Source organism: Oncorhynchus tshawytscha, linkage group LG02 (genome assembly GCF_018296145.1).
Source record: "Oncorhynchus tshawytscha isolate Ot180627B linkage group LG02, Otsh_v2.0, whole genome shotgun sequence".
Classification (NCBI taxonomy): domain Eukaryota; kingdom Metazoa; phylum Chordata; class Actinopteri; order Salmoniformes; family Salmonidae; genus Oncorhynchus; species Oncorhynchus tshawytscha.
Genome location: NC_056430.1, coordinates 23391603 through 23416219, shown reverse-complemented (window position 1 = coordinate 23416219; position 24617 = coordinate 23391603). Strand labels below are relative to the sequence as shown.

Here is a 24617-nt window from a genome sequence, read left to right as displayed (position 1 = left end):
AAGAGGAGAGAGAGTGCGATAGCAAGAGGAGAGAGAGCGTGAAAGAAAGAGGAGAGAGAGTACAAAAGCAAGAGAGAGAGCGCGATAGCAAGAGGAGAGAGAGCGTGAAAGAAAGAGGAGAGAGAGCGCGATAGCAAGAGGAGAGAGAGCGCGATAGCAAGAGGAGAGAGAGCGCGATAGAAAGAGAGAGAGAGCGCGATAGCAAGAGGAGAGAGAGAGCGTGAAAGAAAGAGGAGAGAGAGTACAAAAGCAAGAGAGAGAGCGCGATAGCAAGAGGAGAGAGAGCGTGAAAGAGAGAGAGAGCGCGATAGCAAGAGGAGAGAGAGCGCGATAGCAAGAGAGAGAGAGCGCGATAGCAAGAGAGAGAGAGTGCGATAGCAAGAGGAGAGAGAGAGCGTGAAAGAAAGAGGAGAGAGATTACAAAAGCAAGAGAGAGAGCGCGATAGCAAGAGGAGAGAGAGCGTGAAAGAAAGAGGAGAGAGAGTACAAAAGCAAGAGAGAGAGCGCGATAGCAAGAGGAGAGAGAGCGTGAAAGAAAGAGGAGAGAGAGCGCGATAGCAAAGGAGAGAGAGCGCGATAGCAAGAGGAGAGAGAGCGCGATAGCAAGAGGAGAGAGCGATAGCAAGAGAGAGAGAGCGCGATAGCAAGAGGAGAGAGAGAGCGTGAAAGAAAGAGGAGAGAGAGTACAAAAGCAAAGAGAGAGAGCGCGATAGCAAGAGGAGAGAGCGTGAAAGAAAGAGGAGAGAGAGTACAAAAGCAAGAGAGAGAGCGCGATAGCAAGAGGAGAGAGAGTACAAAAGCAAGAGAGAGAGCGCGATAGCAAGAGGAGAGAGAGCGTGAAAGAAAGAGGAGAGAGAGCGCGATAGCAAGAGGAGAGAGAGCGCGATAGCAAGAGGAGAGAGAGCGCGATAGCAAGAGAGAGAGAGCGCGATAGCAAGAGAGAGAGAGAGCGTGAAAGAAAGAGGAGAGAGAGTACAAAAGCAAGAGAGAGAGCGATAGCAAGAGGAGAGAGAGCGTGAAAGAAAGAGGAGAGAGAGCGCGATAGCAAGAGGAGAGAGAGCGCGATAGCAAGAGGAGAGAGAGCGCGATAGCAAGAGAGAGAGAGCGCGATAGCAAGAGGAGAGAGAGTACAAAAGCAAGAGAGAGAGCGATAGCAAGAGGAGAGAGCGTGAAAGAAAGAGGAGAGAGAGTACAAAAGCAAGAGAGAGAGCGCGATAGCAAGAGGAGAGAGAGCGTGAAAGAAAGAGGAGAGAGAGTGCAAAAGCAAGAGAGAGAGCGCGATAGCAAGAGGAGAGAGAGTAAAAAAGCAAGAGAGAGAGCGCGATAGCAAGAGGAGAGAGAGCGTGAAAGAAAGAGGAGAGAGAGTACAAAAGCAAGAGGAGAGAGAGCGCGATAGCAAAGAGGAGAGAGAGCGTGAAAGAAAGAGGAGAGAGAGTACAAAAGCAAGAGAGAGAGCACGATAGCAAGAGGAGAGAGAGCGTGAAAGAAAGAGGAGAGAGAGTACAAAAGCAAGAGAGAGAGCGCGATAGCAAGAGGAGAGAGAGTACAAAAGCAAGAGAGAGCGCGATAGCAAGAGGAGAGAGAGTACAAAAGCAAGAGAGAGAGCGCGATAGCAAGAGGAGAGAGAGCGTGAAAGAAAGAGAGAGAGAGCGCGATAGCAAGAGGAGAGAGAGTGCGATAGCAAGAGGAGAGAGAGAGCGTGAAAGAAAGAGGAGAGAGAGTACAAAAGCAAGAGAGAGAGCACGATAGCAAGAGGAGAGAGAGCGTGAAAGAAAGAGGAGAGAGAGTACAAAAGCAAGAGAGAGAGCGCGATAGCAAGAGGAGAGAGAGTACAAAAGCAAGAGAGAGAGCGCGATAGCAAGAGGAGAGAGAGCGTGAAAGAAAGAGAGAGAGAGCGCGATAGCAAGAGGAGAGAGAGTGCGATAGCAAGAGGAGAGAGAGCGCGATAGCAAGAGGAGAGAGAGAGCGCGATAGCAAGAGGAGAGAGAGAGCGTGAAAGAAAGAGGAGAGAGAGTACAAAAGCAAGAGAGAGAGCGCGATAGCAAGAGGAGAGAGAGTACAAAAGCAAGAGAGAGAGCGCGATAGCAAGAGGAGAGAGAGCGTGAAAGAAAGAGGAGAGAGAGTGCAAAAGCAAGAGAGAGAGCGCAATAGCAAGAGGAGAGAGAGCGCGATAGCAAGAGGAGAGAGAGTGCGATAGCAAGAGGAGAGAGAGCGCGATAGCAAGAGGAGAGAGAGAGAGCGATAGCAAGAGGAGAGAGAGAGCGTGAAAGAAAGAGGAGAGAGAGTGCAAAAGCAAGAGGAGAGAGAGTGCGATAGCAAGAGGAGAGAAAGCGCGATAGCAAGAGGAGAGAGAGAGCGTGAAAGAAAGAGGAGAGAGAGTGCAAAAGCAAGAGGAGAGAGAGCGCGATAGCAAGAGGAGAGAGAGCGCGATAGCAAGAGGAGAGAGAGCGCGATAGCAAGAGGAGAGAGAGCGATAGCAAGAGGAGAGAGAGAGCGTGAAAGAAAGAGGAGAGAGAGTGCAAAAGCAAGAGAGAGAGCGCGATAGCAAGAGGAGAGAGAGCGATAGCAAGAGGAGAGAGAGCGCGATAGCAAGAGGAGAGAGAGAGCGTGAAAGAAAGAGGAGAGAGAGTACAAAAGCAAGAGAGAGAGCCCGATAGCAAGAGGAGAGAGAGCGTGAAAGAAAGAGAGAGCGCGATAGCAAGAGGAGAGAGAGCGCGATAGCAAGAGGAGAGAGAGCGTGATAGCAAGAGAGAGAGAGAGCGCGATAGCAAGAGGAGAGAGAGAGCGTGAAAGAAAGAGGAGAGAGAGTACAAAAGCAAGAGAGAGAGCACGATAGCAAGAGGAGAGAGAGCGTGAAAGAAAGAGGAGAGAGAGTACAAAAGCAAGAGAGAGAGCGCGATAGCAAGAGGAGAGAGAGCGTGAAAGAAAGAGGAGAGAGAGTGCAAAAGCAAGAGAGAGAGCGCGATAGCAAGAGGAGAGAGAGAGCGTGAAAGAAAGAGGAGAGAGAGTACAAAAGCAAGAGAGAGAGCGATAGCAAGAGAGAGAGAGCGTGAAAGAAAGAGAGAGTACAAAAGCAAGAGAGAGAGCGCGATAGCAAGAGGAGAGAGAGTACAAAAGCAAGAGAGAGAGCGCGATAGCAAGAGAGAGAGCGTGAAAGAAAGAGGAGAGAGAGTGCAAAAGCAAGAGAGAGAGCGATAGCAAGAGAGAGAGAGCGTGAAAGAAAGAGGAGAGAGAGTGCAAAAGCAAGAGGAGAGAGAGCACGATAGCAAGAGGAGAGAGAGCGCAATAGCAAGAGAGAGAGAGAGCGCGATAGCAAGAGGAGAGAGAGTGCGATAGCAAGAGGGAGAGAGAGCGTGAAAGAAAGAGGAGAGAGAGTACAAAAGCAAGAGAGAGAGCACGATAGCAAGAGGAGAGAGAGCGCGATAGCAAGAGAGAGAGAGCGCGATAGCAAGAGGAGAGAGAGAGCGTGAAAGAAAGAGGAGAGAGAGTACAAAAGCAAGAGAGAGAGCGCGATAGCAAGAGGAGAGAGAGCGTGAAAGAAAGAGGAGAGAGAGTACAAAAGCAAGAGAGAGAGCGCGATAGCAAGAGGAGAGAGAGCGTGAAAGAAAGAGGAGAGAGAGCGCGATAGCAAGAGGAGAGAGAGCGCGATAGCAAGAGGAGAGAGAGCGCGATAGCAAGAGAGAGAGAGCGCGATAGCAAGAGGAGAGAGAGAGCGTGAAAGAAAGAGGAGAGAGAGTACAAAAGCAAGAGAGAGAGCGCGATAGCAAGAGGAGAGAGCGTGAAAGAAAGAGGAGAGAGAGTACAAAAGCAAGAGAGAGAGCGTGATAGCAAGAGAAGAGAGAGCGTGAAAGAAAGAGGAGAGAGAGTACAAAAGCAAGAGAGAGAGCGCGATAGCAAGAGGAGAGAGAGCGTGAAAGAAAGAGGAGAGAGAGTACAAAAGCAAGAGAGAGAGCGCGATAGCAAGAGGAGAGAGAGCGTGAAAGAAAGAGGAGAGAGAGTGCAAAAGCAAGAGAGAGAGCACGATAGCAAGAGGAGAGAGAGTACAAAAGCAAGAGAGAGAGCGCGATAGCAAGAGGAGAGCGTGAAAGAAAGAGGAGAGAGAGTACAAAAGCAAGAGAGAGAGCGCGATAGCAAGAGGAGAGAGAGTACAAAAGCAAGAGAGAGAGCGCGATAGCAAGAGGAGAGAGAGCGTAAAAGAAAAGAGAGAGAGCGCGATAGCAAGAGGAGAGAGAGCGCGATAGCAAGAGGAGAGAGAGCGATAGCAAGAGGGAGAGAGAGAGCGCGATAGCAAGAGGAGAGAGAGAGCGTGAAAGAAAGAGGAGAGAGAGTACAAAAGCAAGAGAGCGCGATAGCAAGAGGAGAGAGAGCGTGAAAGAAAGAGGAGAGAGAGTGCAAAAGCAAGAGGAGAGAGAGCACGATAGCAAGAGGAGAGAGAGCGTGAAAGAAAGAGGAGAGAGAGTGCAAAAGCAAGAGGAGAGAGAGCGCAATAGCAAGAGGAGAGAGAGCGTGAAAGAAAGAGGAGAGAGAGTACAAAAGCAAGAGAGAGAGCGCGATAGCAAGAGGAGAGAGAGCGTGAAAGAAAGAGGAGAGAGAGTGCAAAAGCAAGAGAGAGAGCGCGATAGCAAGAGGAGAGAGAGAGCGTGAAAGAAAGAGGAGAGAGAGTACAAAAGCAAGAGAGAGAGCGCGATAGCAAGAGGAGGAGAGAGCGTGAAAGAAAGAGAGAGTACAAAAGCAAGAGAGAGAGCGCGATAGCAAGAGGAGAGAGAGTACAAAAGCAAGAGAGAGAGCGATAGCAAGAGAGAGAGCGTGAAAGAAAGAGGAGAGAGAGTGCAAAAGCAAGAGAGAGAGCGCGATAGCAAGAGGAGAGAGAGCGTGAAAGAAAGAGGAGAGAGAGTGCAAAAGCAAGAGGAGAGAGAGCACGATAGCAAGAGGGAGAGAGAGCGCAATAGCAAGAGGAGAGAGAGCGCGATAGCAAGAGGAGAGAGAGTGCGATAGCAAGAGGAGAGAGAGCGTGAAAGAAAGAGGAGAGAGAGTACAAAAGCAAGAGAGAGAGCACGATAGCAAAGAGAGAGAGCGCGATAGCAAGAGAGAGAGAAGCGCGATAGCAAGAGGAGAGAGAGAGCGTGAAAGAAAGAGGAGAGAGAGTACAAAAGCAAGAGAGAGAGCGATAGCAAGAGGAGAGAGAGCGTGAAAGAAAGAGGAGAGAGAGTACAAAAGCAAGAGAGAGAGCGCGATAGCAAGAGGAGAGAGAGCGTGAAAGAAAGAGGAGAGAGAGATAGCAAGAGGAGAGAGAGCGCGATAGCAAGAGGAGAGAGAATTGATAGCAAGAGAGAGAGAGCGCGATAGCAAGAGGAGAGAGAGAGCGTGAAAGAAAGAGGAGAGAGAGTACAAAAGCAAGAGAGAGAGCGCGATAGCAAGAGGAGAGAGCGTGAAAGAAAGAGGAGAGAGAGTACAAAAAAGCAGAGAGAGAGCGTGATAGCAAGAGAAGAGAGAGCGTGAAAGAAAGAGGAGAGAGAGTACAAAAGCAAGAGAGAGAGCGCGATAGCAAGAGGAGAGAGAGCGTGAAAGAAAAGGAGAGAGAGTACAAAAGCAAGAGAGAGCGCGATAGCAAGAGGAGAGAGAGCGTGAAAGAAAGAGGAGAGAGAGTGCAAAAGCAAAGAGAGAGCACGATAGCAAGAGGAGAGAGAGTACAAAAGCAAGAGAGAGAGCGCGATAGCAAGAGGAGAGCGTGAAAGAAAGAGGAGAGAGAGTACAAAAGCAAAGAGAGAGCGCGATAGCAAGAGAGAGAGAGTACAAAAGCAAGAGAGAGAGCGCGATAGCAAGAGGAGAGAGAGCGTAAAAGAAAGAGAGAAGCGCGATAGCAAGAGAGAGAGAGCGATGATAGCAAGAGGGAGAGAGCGCGATAGCAAGAGGAGAGAGAGAGCGCGATAGCAAGAGGAGAGAGAGAGCGTGAAAGAAAGAGGAGAGAGAGTACAAAAGCAAGAGAGAAGCGATAGCAAGAGGAGAGAGAGCGTGAAAGAAAGAGGAGAGAGTGCAAAAGCAAGAGGAGAGAGAGCACGATAGCAAGAGGAGAGAGAGCGTGAAAGAAAGAGGAGAGAGAGTGCAAAAGCAAGAGGAGAGAGAGCGCAATAGCAAGAGAGAGAGAGCGCGATAGCAAGAGGAGAGAGAGCGCGATAGCAAGAGGAGAGAGAGCGCGATAGCAAGAGGAGAGAGAGCGCGATAGCAAGAGGAGAGAGAGAGCGCGATAGCAAGAGGAGAGAGAGAGCGTGAAAGAAAGAGGAGAGAGAGTGCAAAAGCAAGAGGAGAGAGAGTGCGATAGCAAGAGGAGAGAGAGCGCGATAGCAAGAGGAGAGAGAGAGCGTGAAAGAAAGAGGAGAGAGAGTACAAAAGCAAGAGAGAGAGCGCGATAGCAAGAGGAGAGAGAGCGTGAAAGAAAGAGGAGAGAGAGTACAAAAGCAAGAGGAGAGAGAGCGCGATAGCAAGAGGAGAGAGAGCGTGAAAGAAAGAGGAGAGAGAGTACAAAAGCAAGAGAGAGAGCGCGATAGCAAGAGGAGAGAGAGCGTGAAAGAAAGAGGAGAGAGAGCGCGATAGCAAGAGGAGAGAGAGCGCGATAGCAAGAGGAGAGAGAGAGCGTGAAAGAAAGAGAGAGAGAGCGCGATAGCAAGAGGAGAGAGAGCGCGATAGCAAGAGGAGAGAGAGAGCGATAGCAAGAGGAGAGAGAGAGCGTGAAAGAAAAGAGGAGAGAGAGCGCGATAGCAAGAGGAGAGAGAGAGCGTGAAAGAAAGAGGAGAGAGAGCGCGATAGCAAGAGGAGAGAGAGCGATAGCAAGAGGAGAGAGAGCGCGATAGCAAGAGGAGAGAGAGCGTGAAAGAAAGAGAGAGAGAGCGCGATAGCAAGAGGAGAGAGAGCGATAGCAAGAGGAGAGAGAGAGCGCGATAGCAAGAGGAGAGAGAGAGCGTGAAAGAAAGAGGAGAGAGAGTACAAAAGCAAGAGAGAGAGCGCGATAGCAAGAGGAGAGAGAGCGTGAAAGAAAGAGGAGAGAGAGTGCAAAAGCAAGAGAGAGAGCGCGATAGCAAGAGGAGAGAGAGTACAAAAGCAAGAGAGAGCGCGATAGCAAGAGGAGAGAGCGTGAAAGAAAGAGGAGAGAGAGTGCAAAAGCAAGAGGAGAGAGAGCGCAATAGCAAGAGGAGAGAGAGCGTGATAGCAAGAGGAGAGAGCGCGATAGCAAGAGGAGAGAGAGCGCGATAGCAAGAGGAGAGAGAGAGCGATAGCAAGAGGAGAGAGAGCGCGATAGCAAGAGGAGAGAGAGAGCGTGAAAGAAAGAGGAGAGAGAGTGCAAAAGCAAGAGGAGAGAGAGTGCGATAGCAAGAGGAGAGAGAGCGCGATAGCAAGAGGAGAGAGAGAGCGTGAAAGAAAGAGGAGAGAGAGTGCAAAAGCAAGAGGAGAGAGAGCGTGATAGCAAGAGGAGAGAGAGCGCGATAGCAAGAGGAGAGAGAGCGCGATAGCAAGAGGAGAGAGAGCGCGATAGCAAGAGGAGAGAGAGCGCGATAGCAAGAGGAGAGAGAGCGCGATAGCAAGAGGAGAGAGAGAGAGGGCAATAGCAAGAGGAGAGAGAGAGCGTGATAGCAAGAGGAGAGAGAGTGCAATAGCAAGAGGAGAGAGCGCAAGAGGAGAGAGCGCAAGATGAGAGAGAGCGCAAGAGGAGAGAGTGTCGTGGAGAATCGTAACAAAATGTAACACTTACAAGAACTTGTGAATTCAATATAGGCTTTTAATACAAACATATCAGAAGCCTAGATGGTCCGCGGAACACACACTTTTCCAGAGCACTGGCTCTGTATTTATACACATACAACATATGAGTCCATCCCACATGCAAATGAAGTTACTTCCCTCAGTCCATCTGCCACCATTATATCCCAATCTGTGCATCCTGCTTGTTCAGCTCGATAACGCCCATATCTGCCTTCAGTCAAGTTATAATGGTGACAGGACCTCTTCATGTCCCAAAAATAATACATGCCCATCTTATGCTATGGGCCCTTACGTTCAGCCTGGTGTGTTCTTTGGTATGTCTGTCCTTATTAGGACTCGTAGACTATGTGTCTCTTCTGACATTCCTTCAGCATCTTCATGTCCTAAAAATATATGGCCTATGTCTATAGTCCATCAGTTGGTCATTTGGCTGACCCCCTCCTTTGTATTTCCCTCTGACCTTGGTATGTCCAGCTGTCCTATGCTCTCATGGCCTTACTCTGGCCTCCTGTCCTATACAATAGACAATGCATTTTACCAGAATGGCAAATGCACTCTAAGTGTATCTTTCTCTTGTGTTACAGTATTATGTTTCTCCCTATATGTACATCTTTCTCCCACAAGAGCGGCAAGAGGTGAGAGAGTGCGAGAGGAGAGCGCAAGAAGAGAGCGAGATAGCAAAAGGAGTGCGCGGGAGCAAGATAGCAAGAGGAGCGTGCGAGAGCGAGATCGCAAGAGGAGAGAGAACGAGGGCGAGATAGCAAGATGAGAGAATGCGATATCAAGGAGAGAGAGCATGAGAGGAGCGAGATAGCACGAGGAGAGAGCACGAGAGGAGTGAGATAGCAAGATGAGAGCACGAGAGGAGCGAGATAGGATAGCAAGAGAGAACGAGAGCGAGATAGCAAGGGAGAACGAGAGCGAGATAGCAAGAGAGAACGAGAGCGAGATAGCAAGAGGAGAGAACGAGAGCGAGACAGCAAGAGGAGAGAGAATGAGAGCGATAGCAAGAGAGAGAACGAGAGTGAGACAGCAAGAGAGCTAACGAGAGCGAGATAGCAAGAGGAGAGCGAGCGAGAGCGAGATAGCAAGAGGAGAGAGAACAAGAGTGAGATAGCAAGAGGAGAGCGAGCGAGAGCGAGATAGCAAGAGGAGAGAGAGCGAGAGCGAGATAGCAAGAGGAGAGAGAACGAGAGCGAGATAGCAAGAGGAGAGCGAGCGAGAGCGAGATAGCAAGAGGAGAGAGAACAAGAGTGAGATAGCAAGAGGAGAGAACGAGAGCGAGACAGCAAGAGGAGAGAGAATGAGAGCGATAGCAAGAGAGAGAACGAGAGTGAGATAGCAAGAGGAGAGAGAACAAGAGTGAGATAGCAAGAGGAGAGAGAGCGAAATAGCAATAGGAGAGAGTGCGAGAGGAGAGTGAGAGGAGAGCGAGAAGAGAGCACTAGAAAGGGAGAGTTACAGCAAGCTAGAAAGAGAGCGAGAGTAATAGATAAGAGAAAGACAGAAAGAGAGACAGGCAGAGGTCGCTGTGGCTTCTGGTGGTGAGATCTGTCAATACTCCAAGCTCTGTTGAACCTTAGCCCTGCCATTGATTTCTCCCTGTAGCTCATTAGACTATCTATACTCCAAGGACACCACACTAGGAAAGGTATATCTACACATCAACATACATATTACACTCGAGTTTAACTTTATACAATGTCACTCAAGGAAGCCCAATCAATGCCCATGATCTGACTTGTGGACCACCGTGGTGGCTCCCTGGTGTGATTTACTGTACATACTGTAACAGCACTGTTGTGGATAATCAAACTCAATAAAAATCATGTTCAGTAAGACATCTCACAATGAATCTTTCCTTCACCGTGTGGTTCGGACGGTTTCTGGCGACACACAGAGTGATTGAAGTTTCCCATCAGCGCTTGAGGCTGATTTACAGAACGCAACACAGGGATGTGCGGGGTAACACTGGTGAACGTCCTGCTATTCTGTCTCCTCACCACTGGGGGGCAATACATATTAAGATGCTGGTTCTGAAGCTCAGTACAAGCCCTATTCTGTTGCCATCAGCAGCACATTTTTCAATCCCAGCTCTATTCAGTAGCACCATATTTCTTCCATTCACGAGTGTCCTATTAACATCTATGTATATAAATGATACATGAGACATGATTTATATATGCCCGCATGCAAGTAAAAGCAGTTTATAGAAATATGGATGAAAAATAGTTGGCTTCACTTCAGTGGAGTTTTGTCAGTCAAAAACATGTTCAACAGAGCAGCCCCCTAGCCCATGTACAAGAGATCAACTTTCACCAAACAGGCTTTTAACGGTTGCAACACAATATTTGAGAAATGTTTGGTTAAGTGTGATCACTAGCCATGATTCCAATGTGAGTTTTCAAACCAAAAATCTATCGTTGCAGAGTTAAAAGACTAGGCACACATGATCAACCACCTGCTGTCACACAGCGCCACCATGAGCAGAGGTCTAAAACACTCTCTAAGTTCCTTGTATCCTCAGTGTTCAGGAAATGGATGAAGACAACACCATATTCAGAAAGCTCTGTAAATATGTCATTCACATCAAGTTCAACGACCTTTATACAGCAAGGGGGTAAGGTGTCAACTCCGTCACCAATGTGTTGCACCTGGATGGCGCACGGGAGCCATTCTGCAAACGGTTGACGACATATTGGTTACATACTGCAGTGGCTTTAGAGACGTTGAAAACAGTAGAACCACAGAGCCTCTCCACCGTAGATCTGGCTCTTTAAATGTCACACTGATTAAAAGCAGAAAGGAATGTAAGGGTCAATCCCTTTGGAACAATCCCTTCTCCATTCAAAAGTCAATCTTACATGTGATCCAGTCGATTCGAGCTCGGACTCAAACTCTGACCAACCCAAAATCACAAAGATCAATTCAAATCCACTCGGATGCAATTCAATAACATACATTGTACTATTCTCCAATTGTCCCTGTGATACAGTAGCCTCATCATTTGAGCTAGGATAAATATAGGCGATTTATTTGCTTGCAGCAGAGCATAAAGGAATAAAGTTTATTGTACCGGGATCCTTTGGGAACCTTGATGCCTGTAACGTATGAGGAGTTCTACCTGGCCCAGTGAATGATTCAAACTTCACATAATAGGATCATAGCAGCCTCTGCTCCAATACCGTCAAGGCTCTTTCATATCAAACTGCGAAAGAGCTTCACAGTAGAAACAGGCTTTTCAGCCTCCATTATCCAGCCTGTTAACTGCATTTAAGACAGGATGAAATGTAGCCTCGTAGACTCTACGCTGACAGACAGAGGAACTGCATTTAAGACAGGATGAAATGTAGCCTCGCAGACTCTACGCTGACAGACAGAGGAACTGCATTTAAGACAGGATGAAATGTAGCCTCGTAGACTCTACGCTGACAGACAGAGGAACTGCATTTAAGACAGGATGAAATGTAGCCTCGCAGACTCTACGCTGACAGACAGAGGAACTGCATTTAAGACGGGATGAAATGTAGCCTTGTAGACTCTACGCTGACAGACAGAGGAACTGCATTTAAGACAGGATGAAATGTAGCCTTGTAGACTCTACGCTGACAGACAGAGGAACTGCATTTAAGACAGGATGAAATGTAGCCTCGTAGACTCTACGCTGACAGACAGAGGAACTGCATTTAAGACGGGATGAAATGTAGCCTCGTAGACTCTACGCTGACAGACAGAGGAACTGCATTTAAGACAGGATGAAATGTAGCCTCGTAGACTCTACGCTGACAGACAGAGGAACTGCATTTAAGATGGGATGAAATGTAGCCTCGTAGACTCTACGCTGACAGACAGAGGAACTGCATTTAAGACGGGATGAAATGTAGCCTCGTAGACTCTACGCTGACAGACAGAGGAACTGCATTTAAGACAGGATGAAATGTAGCCTCGTAGACTCTACGCTTACAGACAGAGGAACTGCATTTAAGACAGGATGAAATGTAGCCTCGTAGACTCTACGCTGACAGACAGAGGAACTGCATTTAAGATGGGATGAAATGTAACCTCGCAGACTCTACGCTGACAGACAGAGGAACTGCATTTAAGATGGGATGAAATGTAACCTCGTAGACTCTACGCTGACAGACAGAGGAACTGCATTTAAGATGGGATGAAATGTAGCCTCGTAGACTCTACGCTGACAGACAGAGGAACTGCATTTAAGATGGGATGAAATGTAGCCTCGTAGACTCTACGCTGACAGACAGAGGAACTGCATTTAAGATGGGATGAAATGTAGCCTCGTAGACTCTACGCTGACAGACAGAGGAACTGCATTTAAGACAGGATGAAATGTAGCCTCGTAGACTCTACGCTGACAGACAGAGGAACTGCATTTAAGATGGGATGAAATGTAGCCTTGCAGACTCTACGCTGACAGACAGAGGAACTGCATTTAAGACAGGATGAAATGTAGCCTTGTAGACTCTACGCTGACAGACAGAGGAACTGCATTTAAGATGGGATGAAATGTAGCCTCGTAGACTCTACGCTGACAGACAGAGGAACTGCATTTAAGACAGGATGAAATGTAGCCTCGTAGACTCTACGCTGACAGACAGAGGAACTGCATTTAAGATGGGATGAAATGTAGCCTTGCAGACTCTACGCTGACAGACAGAGGAACTGCATTTAAGACAGGATGAAATGTAGCCTCGTAGACTCTACGCTGACAGACAGAGGAACTGCATTTAAGACAGGATGAAATGTAGCCTTGTAGACTCTATGCTGACAGACAGAGGAACTGCATTTAAGACGGGATGAAATGTAGCCTCGTAGACTCTACGCTGACAGACAGAGGAACTGCATTTAAGACAGGATGAAATGTAGCCTCGTAGACTCTACGCTGACAGACAGAGGAACTGCATTTAAGACAGGATGAAATGTAGCCTCGTAGACTCTACGCTGACAGACAGAGGAACTGCATTTAAGATGGGATGAAATGTAGCCTCGTAGACTCTACGCTGACAGACAGAGGAACTGAAAATCCCCAGTGTCAATGCATTTTATAAAACACATTCATATTTTATGCCTATGCCTCATGTTCAACACAATATGAGGATGAATGTCATATGACTGACTGGTATATACACAACATTATAACCCAACAAGTCAATTTGTCCAGCTCCAAAAAAACCATGATACCTACAAAATAGACATGAGGAGAAACCATAATATTTCTCCCCTATAGATCTCTCAACACCTAAAAAGTGATTTTCTTCCGCTCATTTGAACTAACTAACCACCCATCCAGAATTGCATTTCCTCTGTCTGCTGCCAGCATCCCTGTGGTAAGTGTGTACTGCTGAATTATCACTCCGACACACATTTAGCACTGTGCTTCACACTAACAGCAGTGTACCCCTGCTGACCACTGCTAATCTGTCAGAGGAAACACATCTCTTTTGTTGTAGCCTAGCAGATAGTCCAGAAACATCTGGAAATCCTTGGTCTCTCTGTGGCCTATTAAGGGCATTGTTCTGCTTTATCTGGTGACAGCAGCCTCCTCTGACAGGCCTGCAGGTCCTGGCTTGTTTATTCTGCTCCTCCACCGGGCTGCACAACCCAAAACAGGGGCTAACGGTTAACATGCAGCCTTTCCAAATGAAGACAGGGCCTACAGGCACTAATGATCTACCATGAATCAGCAGTTCAGCTGTGGTATTGGGCCCAGTTCTATTTAGGTCCCCACCACCTTCCCACAGGTAGGTGAGAGCAATAGTTTGAAAGCTCCACTTAGCCTATTGGAGAACCCGGTGAAGCAATCACCATATAAACCAGTCCTCCTCACTACATCAATGGAGCTCCCAGTTTATCCCGAAAACAAATAACCGATTGAACCCACCTCAAAATGACTTGTCGCTTCTGAGGACAAAAAACACATACATGGTCAGTCATACAACACACGTGCACAGCATGGATATTAAATAGCATATGTACGTTTGTGTATAGCACTACAAACAGGACACTTGGCCTGGACAATAAGACCGTCCATTTGATTGTAGTTCTTCTTTGTATCCTCCTCCTGGCTTTCTCTTTTGGCACCATCTTATTAAATCTAAGGGCTATTTTCCTCTCTGCAAATCCATTCCCTCTGGTGTGCTACTCTTCAGAGGGCGAGAGAGACAGACAGAGATAGAGAGAGATAGAGATGCGGGGGTATACGTGTCGTGGTGCCGTGCAGGCCTGGATGCTATTGAAGGCTGGGATTGGGCCTGGCGAGGGGGATAAGAGGGAAATAATTATCCGGGCTGTTGAAGCATGACAGCTCCTCCTCGCCCAAAGTGAAAGAGATGAAGCATTATGTCAAGAAAGCCTGCTCACAAACACATCTTGACACCGCCATCTAAAGTTTCACTTCATTTTAAGAAACCCTCAGTGACTGACGGCTACCTTCATGATCAATGGACAGGAGATGCTTCTCTACCGACACACAGGGAAATTTGGCTTCACCGAGTCTTTACTGCAAACATTGTCCCTCTTAGTAAAGCTTTAGATAAACAAATGTGTGCGCAAATGTCATTTGGAAGATATTTGTATGTGTGAAAGTATAGAAAATGTAGCTATAAAAATAGCTGTAGAAGTAGTATGATTCTGTATCAAAGACCATTCTCTCATTTCTTCCAAATCCATGTCATTTTCCTGGAATACCCAAGTTATTTTCCTGGAATACTCAAGCACCAGGTAGGTGACTGACCATATGTCATGACAAATCCAGAAACCATTCATTGCATTGGTCGTCACTAGGTATCAAGAAATATGAATGTCAACACTTTGTTGAGCCCTGATATGACCTAACAGTGACATAGCACAAACCAACCCATTCTGAAAAACAATGTCCTATCCTATACAATACGTCCTTCTCTCTCTCCATCTCCTGACACATCCAGCTGTCCTGAAAAGCTCTCTATGCTGCGAGATCTGAAGATGGCCATGTCCTTCTGTTCCTCAGGCCCTGTTGCCACGTGACTGACCAGCACACTCTCTCTACTCTGAAGAAAAAACCAATCAAGGCAGAAATGGGTTTGCAGCAAGCCAGGGGAGGCACAGGCGAAGGTGGAGATGCGGGGGATGGGGGGGGGACAACAGTGTCCCTGTGAATTGATACTGGAGCCAGTCATTTCCGCCTCAAGGTCCATCTCTCTTGTGAGAGAGCGGGGGTGTTGTGAACTGTGACAGCTGGCTCTCGGTGAACCCATCTCCCAAGTCGTCCTATCACTCAGACACTTTTCAACACACTCACCAATATGGCCAAGACAAAGCGGCTACCAAGACGCTAACCACAAATTTAAAAGACACCAAACCACTCATACACACAGACCCACACACACTCAAACTAGTTGTATAAGGTTATAAAACCTAATGCATTCATATTTTTATTTCACTTGTTGAATCCTTCAGTCAATGAGTAATGTACATGACACTAAACTACCAAGTGTTCTATCAGTTTACAGCGTACAGACAAGAGGCAGTTTTCTGAAGGTCGTGGTAGGGGACAGACATCAAGGCGAAGTTAAATGTAAAGCACAGTGTTAACAATGGCATTTCATCTATTGATACAATACGGGCTGTTTAATGTAGACAGCCTGATCTACAGAAGTGGAATAAATACTCATGATGACATTGGATTGTCTCATTTAGTGTCTCATTAAGTTTCTCGTTAAGTCAGTGTTAGAAAAACCAAATAAACCAATTGCAATTTGTGCTCATGTCTGCAAGCTGCTGGCCTCCATGCTCACACACGTACTTCTGCACCCCATCCATCCCACCACTGACTGAACCAACAACCCCAGCCTCTGATCAGAGCTTTCTCCCATCCCATTGCTGTTTCCCAGGTCACATCATTCATATTCTCTCTATGCTACCAGGCACCGAGTGCTCACAAGGAGCCCTGGGGGCCTCATCGAGTTTGGAACCCGACTTTGGAAAAGACTGAATTGCACTTTGTAGTGCACTTCACCTATCCCTTTTTTATGGAGATGGTGGCGTGCGCTATGTTGGATCGTGTCTTTGTTGTTGAGTTTGAAGTGACTATTAAAACACAGAGGCATATCTGATGGAGCCGTCGGTCTGTCGAACGACCCTGCACTCGGTCACGTCCCTCAGCGTTTGCCACCGATAGTTTTTTAATCAGATGGGAGGGCAGAAAAAAAATCCACAACAAGAAGGGCTCTAAAGCAAAAGTCCAATTTACCATCAGTAATCCAGGCTGGAGATTTAGTAATTTGACACTAGAATGGTTTCATGGGAAATCTATCTACTGTCAATACGTGGTCCTAAAGAGGGAGAATGCAAGCAATCTAGAGTGAAAGTGAAAAAAGGGCTCAAGTTTGCCAAGTAGGAGAAGAGTAGTGAGACAGAGAATAGGTGGAAAACACACAGGAGGTCAAATCTTGACCGAAAAAAGGTCAGGTAAGAGGACAAGAGTGAGCGTGAGCAACAGGGGGACGAGATGACAGAAAGACAAGGCAATGAAAAATGGGAGACTGGCAGCAGGCAGACGCCACAGGAGCGAGAGAAGGGAGCACAGAGACCAGCACTGGCAGGGGACATTGTCAGATGTCAGTCAGGGATGTAGAACTCATTTCCTGCTGCTCACCTCAGGATCTTGTGCATGTTCACACACACGATGTAGCTGCCATGCTGCTGTGATAAAGGCAGAGACTGTACAGCAGGCATATTATTCATCCCGAGGGCCGCATGTCACCGCTGACAGGCAGACATAAATATTCCTCAACCCTTTCAGCAAGGGTTAATGGCTGTCGATCAGTAAGGGATGGGAAGGGGCCAACAGAGATATGTAGGGCCACGTGTGCATACAGACACACAGTATCGCTCCATTTAAAGCACTACTGTTTGAGGGTAGCGTGAGCGCTGTTAAGATTAGACTATTAAGGGAGACACACAGACAGCCACACACACATCCAAACCCCTCAAACTATCAGACACATACACATAGTACACGCACAGACATTGTTAAATGTGAACAGTGATTACTATACACAATCCTCAGATATTTCTCCTTTCAATCATTGCAGAGCTCAGCCAGCAAAGTGGTGCTCTGCTCAACTCCGCTCCGAGCGAGAATTACTTTATTAAAATGAAGGAATGCATAATAGCAGGGAATGGCATACATAATCACCTCCGAGACCTAGCACAACAAACCAGCACTGAATATAACAGACCAACATTCCTACTTTCTTCATAATGCTACATGGCCAATCAAATTTTAATTTATTCTAATGTATTCACACAGAAGGTCAATTATCCAAATGATTCCAGTTCAGATTGCACCTGATCTTGGGAGACAATGAGCCATATAAATGGCAGCTGGGTTGTTTTGCAAGGCAAATCATCTCCAACTTCTTTTTATCACTCTGCTTGCATAGACACACCACTTTTCTTTAGTGAAGTGCATTTGCTAATGGGTAAACAACTGGGCGTTTTAACCCACAGCACTGAAGCAGCCAGGCAGACAGACAGGCATGCATGCCTCAGCCAAAGACAGTCATATCAGTGAGTGGACAAACAACAGGTATGGATATATTACCAACCTAACCTACAGACTGTTCAGGCATGCACCCACACAAATGAAATCATATAATTTACACCTCACAGTAACATTTACTTCAGGAGCTAACAACTGAACTAGCTACATTCTTTTGATATGCGCAAACATAGTCATAGGCTCATCGTAGCGGTGAAAGAATGCAACCACCAATTAAGAACGCACACTTGTTAACGATGCTTCAAGATGTCCACCATTGTTCCTGTACCCAAGAAAGCGAAGGTCACTTAATTAAATGACTATCGCCCCATTGCACTCACTTCTGTCGTCCACCTTAACCAACATCACCATTTTCTGAGTCAAGACCACTTTCTGAGTCAAAATGCAAGCCGAGATCTACCACTCATCCTCTTTGTATTTATTACGGATGCCCATTAGCTGCTGCCAAGGCATCTAAAAAACTACTTATTTGTTTAGATGGAGTCAAGGATATGATTTGTATAACTCTACAAAGTCCTAGAAAAAAATGTTTCCCTGACAATAAAAAAACATTACAGTGTAATCCATTTGAACAACTTTATTTGTAGATTCAATTAGTATTAGAATTAGTAACAAATAAAGTAACTAATAAAGTCCAGATACAGCTTCTTTTGACAAAGTAGAAACTAAAATGAGGATAATATTATAACCAGCCAGGTGTGCAGGTGAAATTATTTGCTGTGTTCCTAAAGACAAGCACCAGTGCATGAACAATAGTAACGGCTTACTGCATTAAAAAAAACTTGTGGAAATATATTCATGACAATATATAAAAAGTAATCCGTTGATTCTATCGGACGCTGTATTGTAATCCTTAGACCCGGGCCTTTACACATGAATCAATCGTGTCTTCTCTTTATGCTTCAGGTCCAGACAGCACACAGCTTCGGCTGCACTGCACACAGTTTTCAATGGGCCTTGAAGCTCACATGCCGGATCCATGATGAAATCTCTCCTGCTGATTGTCTTGTCAAGGCATTTCTTGTACAACACGTGTGCGTTGATAGCAGCCATGTCGAACACGTTGTAGAATGCCGCAACAGGCCAGGGGCGAGTACCTCATTTTACAGAGTACAGTCCAGCCATCTGGCCAAGTGCATCCACACCAACCTATTGCATAAAATAGAATAGAAAAGGTTAGAATTCTATAAAATAATAATAATACTGTAAATTCAATATAATAAAAGGGATAATACACTGCATTCTGAAAGTATTGAGACCCCTTGACTTTTTCCACTTCGTGTTACGTTACAGCCTTATTCAAAAATGGATTAAATAAAAATGTCCTCAATCTACACACAATAGCCCATAAAGACAAAGCAAGGTTTAAAATTATTTTTTTAAACTTTGCAAACATATTAAATATGACAAACAGAAATACCTTATGTAAATAAGTATCCAGGCCCTTTGCTATGAGACTCGAAATTGAGCTCAGGTGCATCCTGTTTCCATTGATCATCCTTGAGATGTTTATACAATTTGGAGTCCACTTGTGGTAAATTCAATTGATTGGACATGATTTGGAAAGGCACACACCTGTCTATATAAAGTCCCACATTTGACAGTACATGTCAAACCAAAAACCAAAGCCATGAGGTAGAAAGGAACTGTGCGTAGACCCCCGAGACGGGATTGTGTCGAGGCACAGATCTGGGAAAGGGTATCAAAAAATGCCTTCAGCATTGAAGGTCCAAGAACACAGTGGCCTTCATCTTTCTTAAATGGAAGAAGTTTGGAACCACCAAGACTCTTCCTAGAGTAAACGTGGTAGAAGGGCCTTGGTCAAGGAGATGACCAAGAACCCAATGGTCACTCTGACAGAGCTCCAGAATTCCTCTGTGGGGATGTGAGAACCTTCCAGAAGGATAACCATCTCTGCAGCACTGCACAAATCAGGCGTTTATGGTAGAGTGGCCAGACGGAAGCCACTCCCTCAGTAAGGCACGACAGCCCACTTGGAGTTTTCCAAAAGCCACCTAAAGGACTCTAAGACCAATGAAAAACAAGATTCTATGGTCTGATGAAACCAAGATTCAACTCTTTGGCCTGAATGCCAAGTGTCACGTCTGGAGGAAACCTGTCACCATCCCTCTGGTGAAGCATAGTGGTGGCAACATAATGCTGTTGGGATGTTTTTCAGCTGCAGTTACTGTGAGACTAGTCAGGATCGAGGGAAAGAAGAATGGAGCAAAGCACTGAGAGATCCTTGATGAAAACCTATTCCAGAGCACTCAGGACCTCACACTGGGGCAAAGGTTCACCTTCCAACAGGACAACGACCCTAAGCACACACCAAATACAATGCAGGAGTGGCTTCGGGGCAAGTCTCTGAATCTCCTTGAGTGTCCCAGCCAGAGCCCAGACGTGAACATCTCAGGAAAAACCTGAAAATAGCTGTGCAGCAACCCTCTCCATTCAACCTGACAGAGCTTGAGAGGATCTGCAGAGAAGAATTGGAGAAACTCCCCAAATACAGGTGTGCCAAGCTTGAACTGTCATACCCAAGAAGACAAGGCTGTAATCACTGCCAAAGGTGCGTCAACAAAGTACTGAGTAAAGGGTCTGAATACTTACAGTACCAGTCAAAATTTTGGACACCTACTCATTCAAGTGTTTTCTTTATTTTTACTATTTTCTACATTGTAGAATAATAGTGAAGACATAAACTATGAAATATCACATATGGAATCATGTAGTAACCATAAAAGTGTTAAATCAAAATATGTAATATTTTAGATTCTTCAAAGGAGCCATCCGTTGCCTTGATGACAGCTTTGCACTCTCTTGGTATTCTCTCAACCAGCTTCACCTGGAAAACTTTTCCAACAGTCTTGAAGGAGTTCTGAGCACTTTTTTGGCTGCTTTTCCATCACTCTGCGGTCCAACTCATCCCAAATCATCTCAATTGGGTTGAGGTTGGGTAATTGTGGAGGCCAGGTAATCTGATGCAGCACTCCATCACTCACATTCTTGGTCAAATAGCCCTTACACAGCCTGGAGGCGTGTTAGGTCATTATCTTGTTGAAAAATAAATGATAGACCCTCTAAGCACAAACCAGATGGGATAGCGTAACGCTGCAGAATGCTGTGGTAGCCACACTGGTCAACTGTGCTTTGAATTCTAAATAAATCACAGACAGTGTCACCAGAAAAGCACCCACACACCACGTCTTCCATGCTTCATGGTGGGAACTACACATGCAGAGATACTCCGTTCACCTACTCTGCGTCTCACAAAGACACAGCAGCTGGAATCAAAAATCTCCAATTTGGACTCATCAGACCAAAGGACAGATATCCACCGGTCCATTGCTCGTGTTTCTTGGCCCAAGCAAGTCTCTTCTTATTGGTGTCCTTTAGTAGTGGTTTCCTTACAGCAATTCGACCATGAAGGCCTGATGCACGCAGTGTCTTCTGAACAGTTGATGTTGAGATGTGTCTGTTACTTGAACCCTGTGAAGCATTTATTTGGGCTGCAATTTCTGAGGCTGGTAACTCTAATGAACTTATCCTCTGCAGCAGAGGTAACTCTGGGTCTTCCTTTCCTGTGGCAGTCCTCATGAGAGCTAGTTTCATCATAGCTCTTGTTGGTTTTTGCGACTGCACTTGAAGAAACTTTCCATATTGACTGACCTTCATGTCTTAAAGTAATGATGGACTGTCGTTTCTCTTTACTTATTTGTGCTGTTATTGCCATAATATGGACTTGGTCTTTTACCAAATAGGGCTATCTTCTGTATACCACCCCTACCTTGTCACAACACAACTGATTGGCTCAAACGCATTAAGAAGGAAAGAAATTGAAATGCATTCCTGGTGACTACCTCATGAAGCTGGTTGAGAGAATGCCAAGAGTGTGCAAAGCTGTCATTAAGGCAAAGGGAGGCTACTTTGAAGAATCTCAAATATATTTTGATTTGTTGAACACTTTTTTTGGTTACTACATGATTCGATGTGTTATTTCATAGTTTGTCTTCACTATTATTCTACAATATAGAAAATAGTCAAATAAAGGAATACCCTCTAATGAGTACCGGTAGGTGTCCAAACTTTTGACTGGTTCTATATGTGATGTTTATTTAAAAAAATGTTAATACATTTGCAAAAATGTTTAAAAAAAAAAACATTAACATTGTCATTATCAGGTATTGGGCGTAGCTTGATGAGGAAAAAAACACATTTGAAATCAATATTAGAATAAGGCTGTCACGTAACAAAACGTGGAAAAGTCAAGGGGTCTGAATACTTTCCCAATGCAGTGTATTTGGTGATTGGCAGATGGAAAGGTTATTTGTATATGGCAGAGATCTATACCTTTGTGCAATTGTAGTCTGTTACCATCTCTGATTTCTTCTTCTGGTCACTGCCGATGGCAACAGTTGGATGCATGGTGCTGAGGATGCAAACACGTATTTATTTTCCATCTGTACACCGTGTGTATGTTGTTTTGTGCAGAGGGGGGTAGCTCCGGCCTTTGTTTGTTCCCTGTTCCGAGCAGGCTAATCTACTTTGCAATCAACTTGTCTGCCAGGGAAATTCATGTGAAGAAATTGTCTATGGTCACATGGCTGCCTTTGCCCATGTAAGGCGCCACAAGTCTCAAAAAGCACAGTCTCAGACAGTCACTCACCCCATGGCCTGGTTGTCTTTCACCAGATATGGAAAGCCATTGAGCAAGTACTTGGTGGCTAACCAAAACTGAAGTCACATGCACCATTACCAGTCTATCTGGTTTATATCACCTATTCATTCATTGACGACAGAATAACATATTTACATTTTATTATGAGTTGTCATAGAAATGGCAGAATATGCTCTTTCAGGTACTATATAGAAATCAAAATGTTTTACTTCCATGTGACTTATGTACATGTGAAGGAAGAATTGATAAAGCAATGCTCCTTTTCCTGAATCTGTCAATAAAATGCGCCCATCTCTTCATGTACACTTTGACAACTGATAGAACTAATATTGTCACTCACCAGATTATTGTCAATTTAATCTTGTCTGTAGGTTAACTCTTATTATGTGTGAAGTTAATTTCAGTATAGGTGTAGTTTAGGTGTAGCTTAGGTGTAGTGTAGGTGTAGTTTCAGTATAGTTTAGGTGTAGTTTCCAGTATAGTTTAGGTGTAATTTATGTGTAGTTTGGGTGTAGTTTCAATATAGTTTAGGTGTAGTTTCGATTGTCCAGCAGGCTGCCTGGCATCGTTTGTTTCCTGCTCATCAACTTCAAAAGGGTCAAGGACATATTTTGAACTATTCTAAAGGCCTACTGCGTAATTTCCCTTATAATAAATTACATGAGTAATAGAGTTACAGTAAATAAAACAGTCCTGTAAACTGCTTCTTTTTACAAAGTAAAACATAAAAGAGAATGTTATCAACTTGCAAGGCATATGCAGTCAAATTATTAACATGAGCACTAACCGTGATAAATAAGCATAAGACAAACATCATTATCACATTATTGTTGTTCTAAATTAAATCAACCTCATCATTCAGTTAGGCCTAATTTAAATTCGATTGTGAAGTAACTTGCACAATTATCGCCCATTCCATCCATTTGTCATTCATTCAGTGGGCTGGGATCCTTTTCTTCGCTGGATAGAGTCAAGAATATGTTTTGCATGCTTTCCTTTCCCTCGCAATAAATTTGATTGATAATAAGATTCTAGAAAATAAAACTGTCCCATAAGAGCTTCTTTAAAAAAGTAAAATGTAAAAGAGAATGGTGTCAACCCCCAAGGCACAAGTCACATTTTTGCTGATGATAAATATGCATAACAAACTCACCATTACACTACTGTCTTTCTAAATGAAATCAACCTCTTCCTCCTCCCTATTATTCAGTTAGGCCTCATTTAAATGCATTTGTGAAGTAAGGTGCACAATTATCATCAATCCATCCATTTGTCATTCAGCGACAGAGAGAGATGCATTAGTGCCTGGCTGGGTACCAACATCCTACAGCACATTGACATGGTGAATTAAATTGGGAATAGCTGTGAGAAAAATGGGTAAAAAGGCCCTGAATACTTTTCGGTTTGTGATTTTAAAAATTCTGACAAATGAATAGTTTAAAATACAAACATTTAAGCAACGTCAAGGGAGGAGCAGGACATTGCTTTTTTGGGGGGCTGGTTTTTGTACTTACAAAATCAAACATCAGTGACCGTTGGACTATGGCAGTTCTAGCGTTAATAGTGCTGAAAATCTGTTGTCAATTTGTTTACTGTAGCATTGTATCTGGTCAAACACCATTTTTCCCAAAAGTTTACTCAAGGTTAGTAACAGGCTGATTGGTCAGCTATTTGAGCCAGTAAAGGATGCTTTACTATTCTTGGGTAGCGGAATGACTTTTGCTTCCCTCCAGGCCTGAGGGCACACAATTTCTTGTAGACTTAGATTGAAGATGTGGCAAATAGGAGTGGCAATATCGTCTGCTATTATCCTCAGTAATTTCCAATCCAAGTTGTCAGACCCAGGTGGCTTGTCATTTTTGATAGACAATATAAATATATATTTTTTACACTGCTTTTCTTTCATAATTTGGTGAGTTTAACTTGGATGTTTAGGGTCAGCATTTGTTTCTGCCATGTCATGCCTAAGTTTGCTAATCTTGCCAATGACAAAATCATTAAATTAGTTGGCAATATCAGTGGGTTTTGTGATGAATGAGACATGATTCAATGAATGATGGAGCTTAGTTTGCCTTTTTTGCCAAAATGTCATTTAAGGTTTTCCAAAGCTTTTTACTATCATTCGTTATATCATTTATCTTTGTTTAATAGTATAGTTTCTTATTTTTATTCAGTTTAGTCGCATGATTTTTCAATTTGCAGTACGTTTGCCAATCGGTTACACAGCCAGACTTAATTGCCATTAATTTAGCCTCATCCTTCTTACTATGCAACATTAACCATTAACCAAACAGTTCTCTAGCAATGATGTTTGTACAGTAGGCTATAGGCCCAATACATTGTCACTGCATATTGGCTATGCTTCAATTGTTCTTTTCAGACTATTTTGAATTACATTTCAACATTTTAGGTATATGATCACACTGGTAATAGATCATTTGTTGTGTTACTTGTGAGGCACAGCTGACTGAGCATAATAACTTGTTATTTTTTTTACTGGACTGATGGCTTGCATCTGATGGTCCGTCTGATGGGAAGGAGGGAGGAAGCAGTGGTGAGAATCACCGTCCCTCCTCTCTCTCTCTGCTGAGAAAAGGGGACAGTCTTCCAGCTGAT

The 24617-nt window shown here is 44.9% G+C and overlaps 1 protein-coding gene across 2 annotated transcripts in view; it reads right to left on the bottom strand.

The window, feature by feature from the left end:
* Positions 1 to 24617, bottom strand: part of suclg2 (succinate-CoA ligase GDP-forming subunit beta) — a 143048-nt gene that overhangs the window by 11909 nt on the left and 106522 nt on the right. The window contains exon 10 of one of the 2 annotated variants that reach the window (XM_042295496.1): positions 21714 to 21752. The exons of the other annotated variant lie outside the window; for it this stretch is intronic. Within the exon in view, the coding sequence (XP_042151430.1) occupies positions 21720 to 21752 (33 nt within the window). The 3' untranslated portion in view covers positions 21714 to 21719. Of the gene's footprint in view, positions 1 to 21713; positions 21753 to 24617 lie in introns of those variants that run through there. 2 annotated transcript variants of the gene reach the window in all.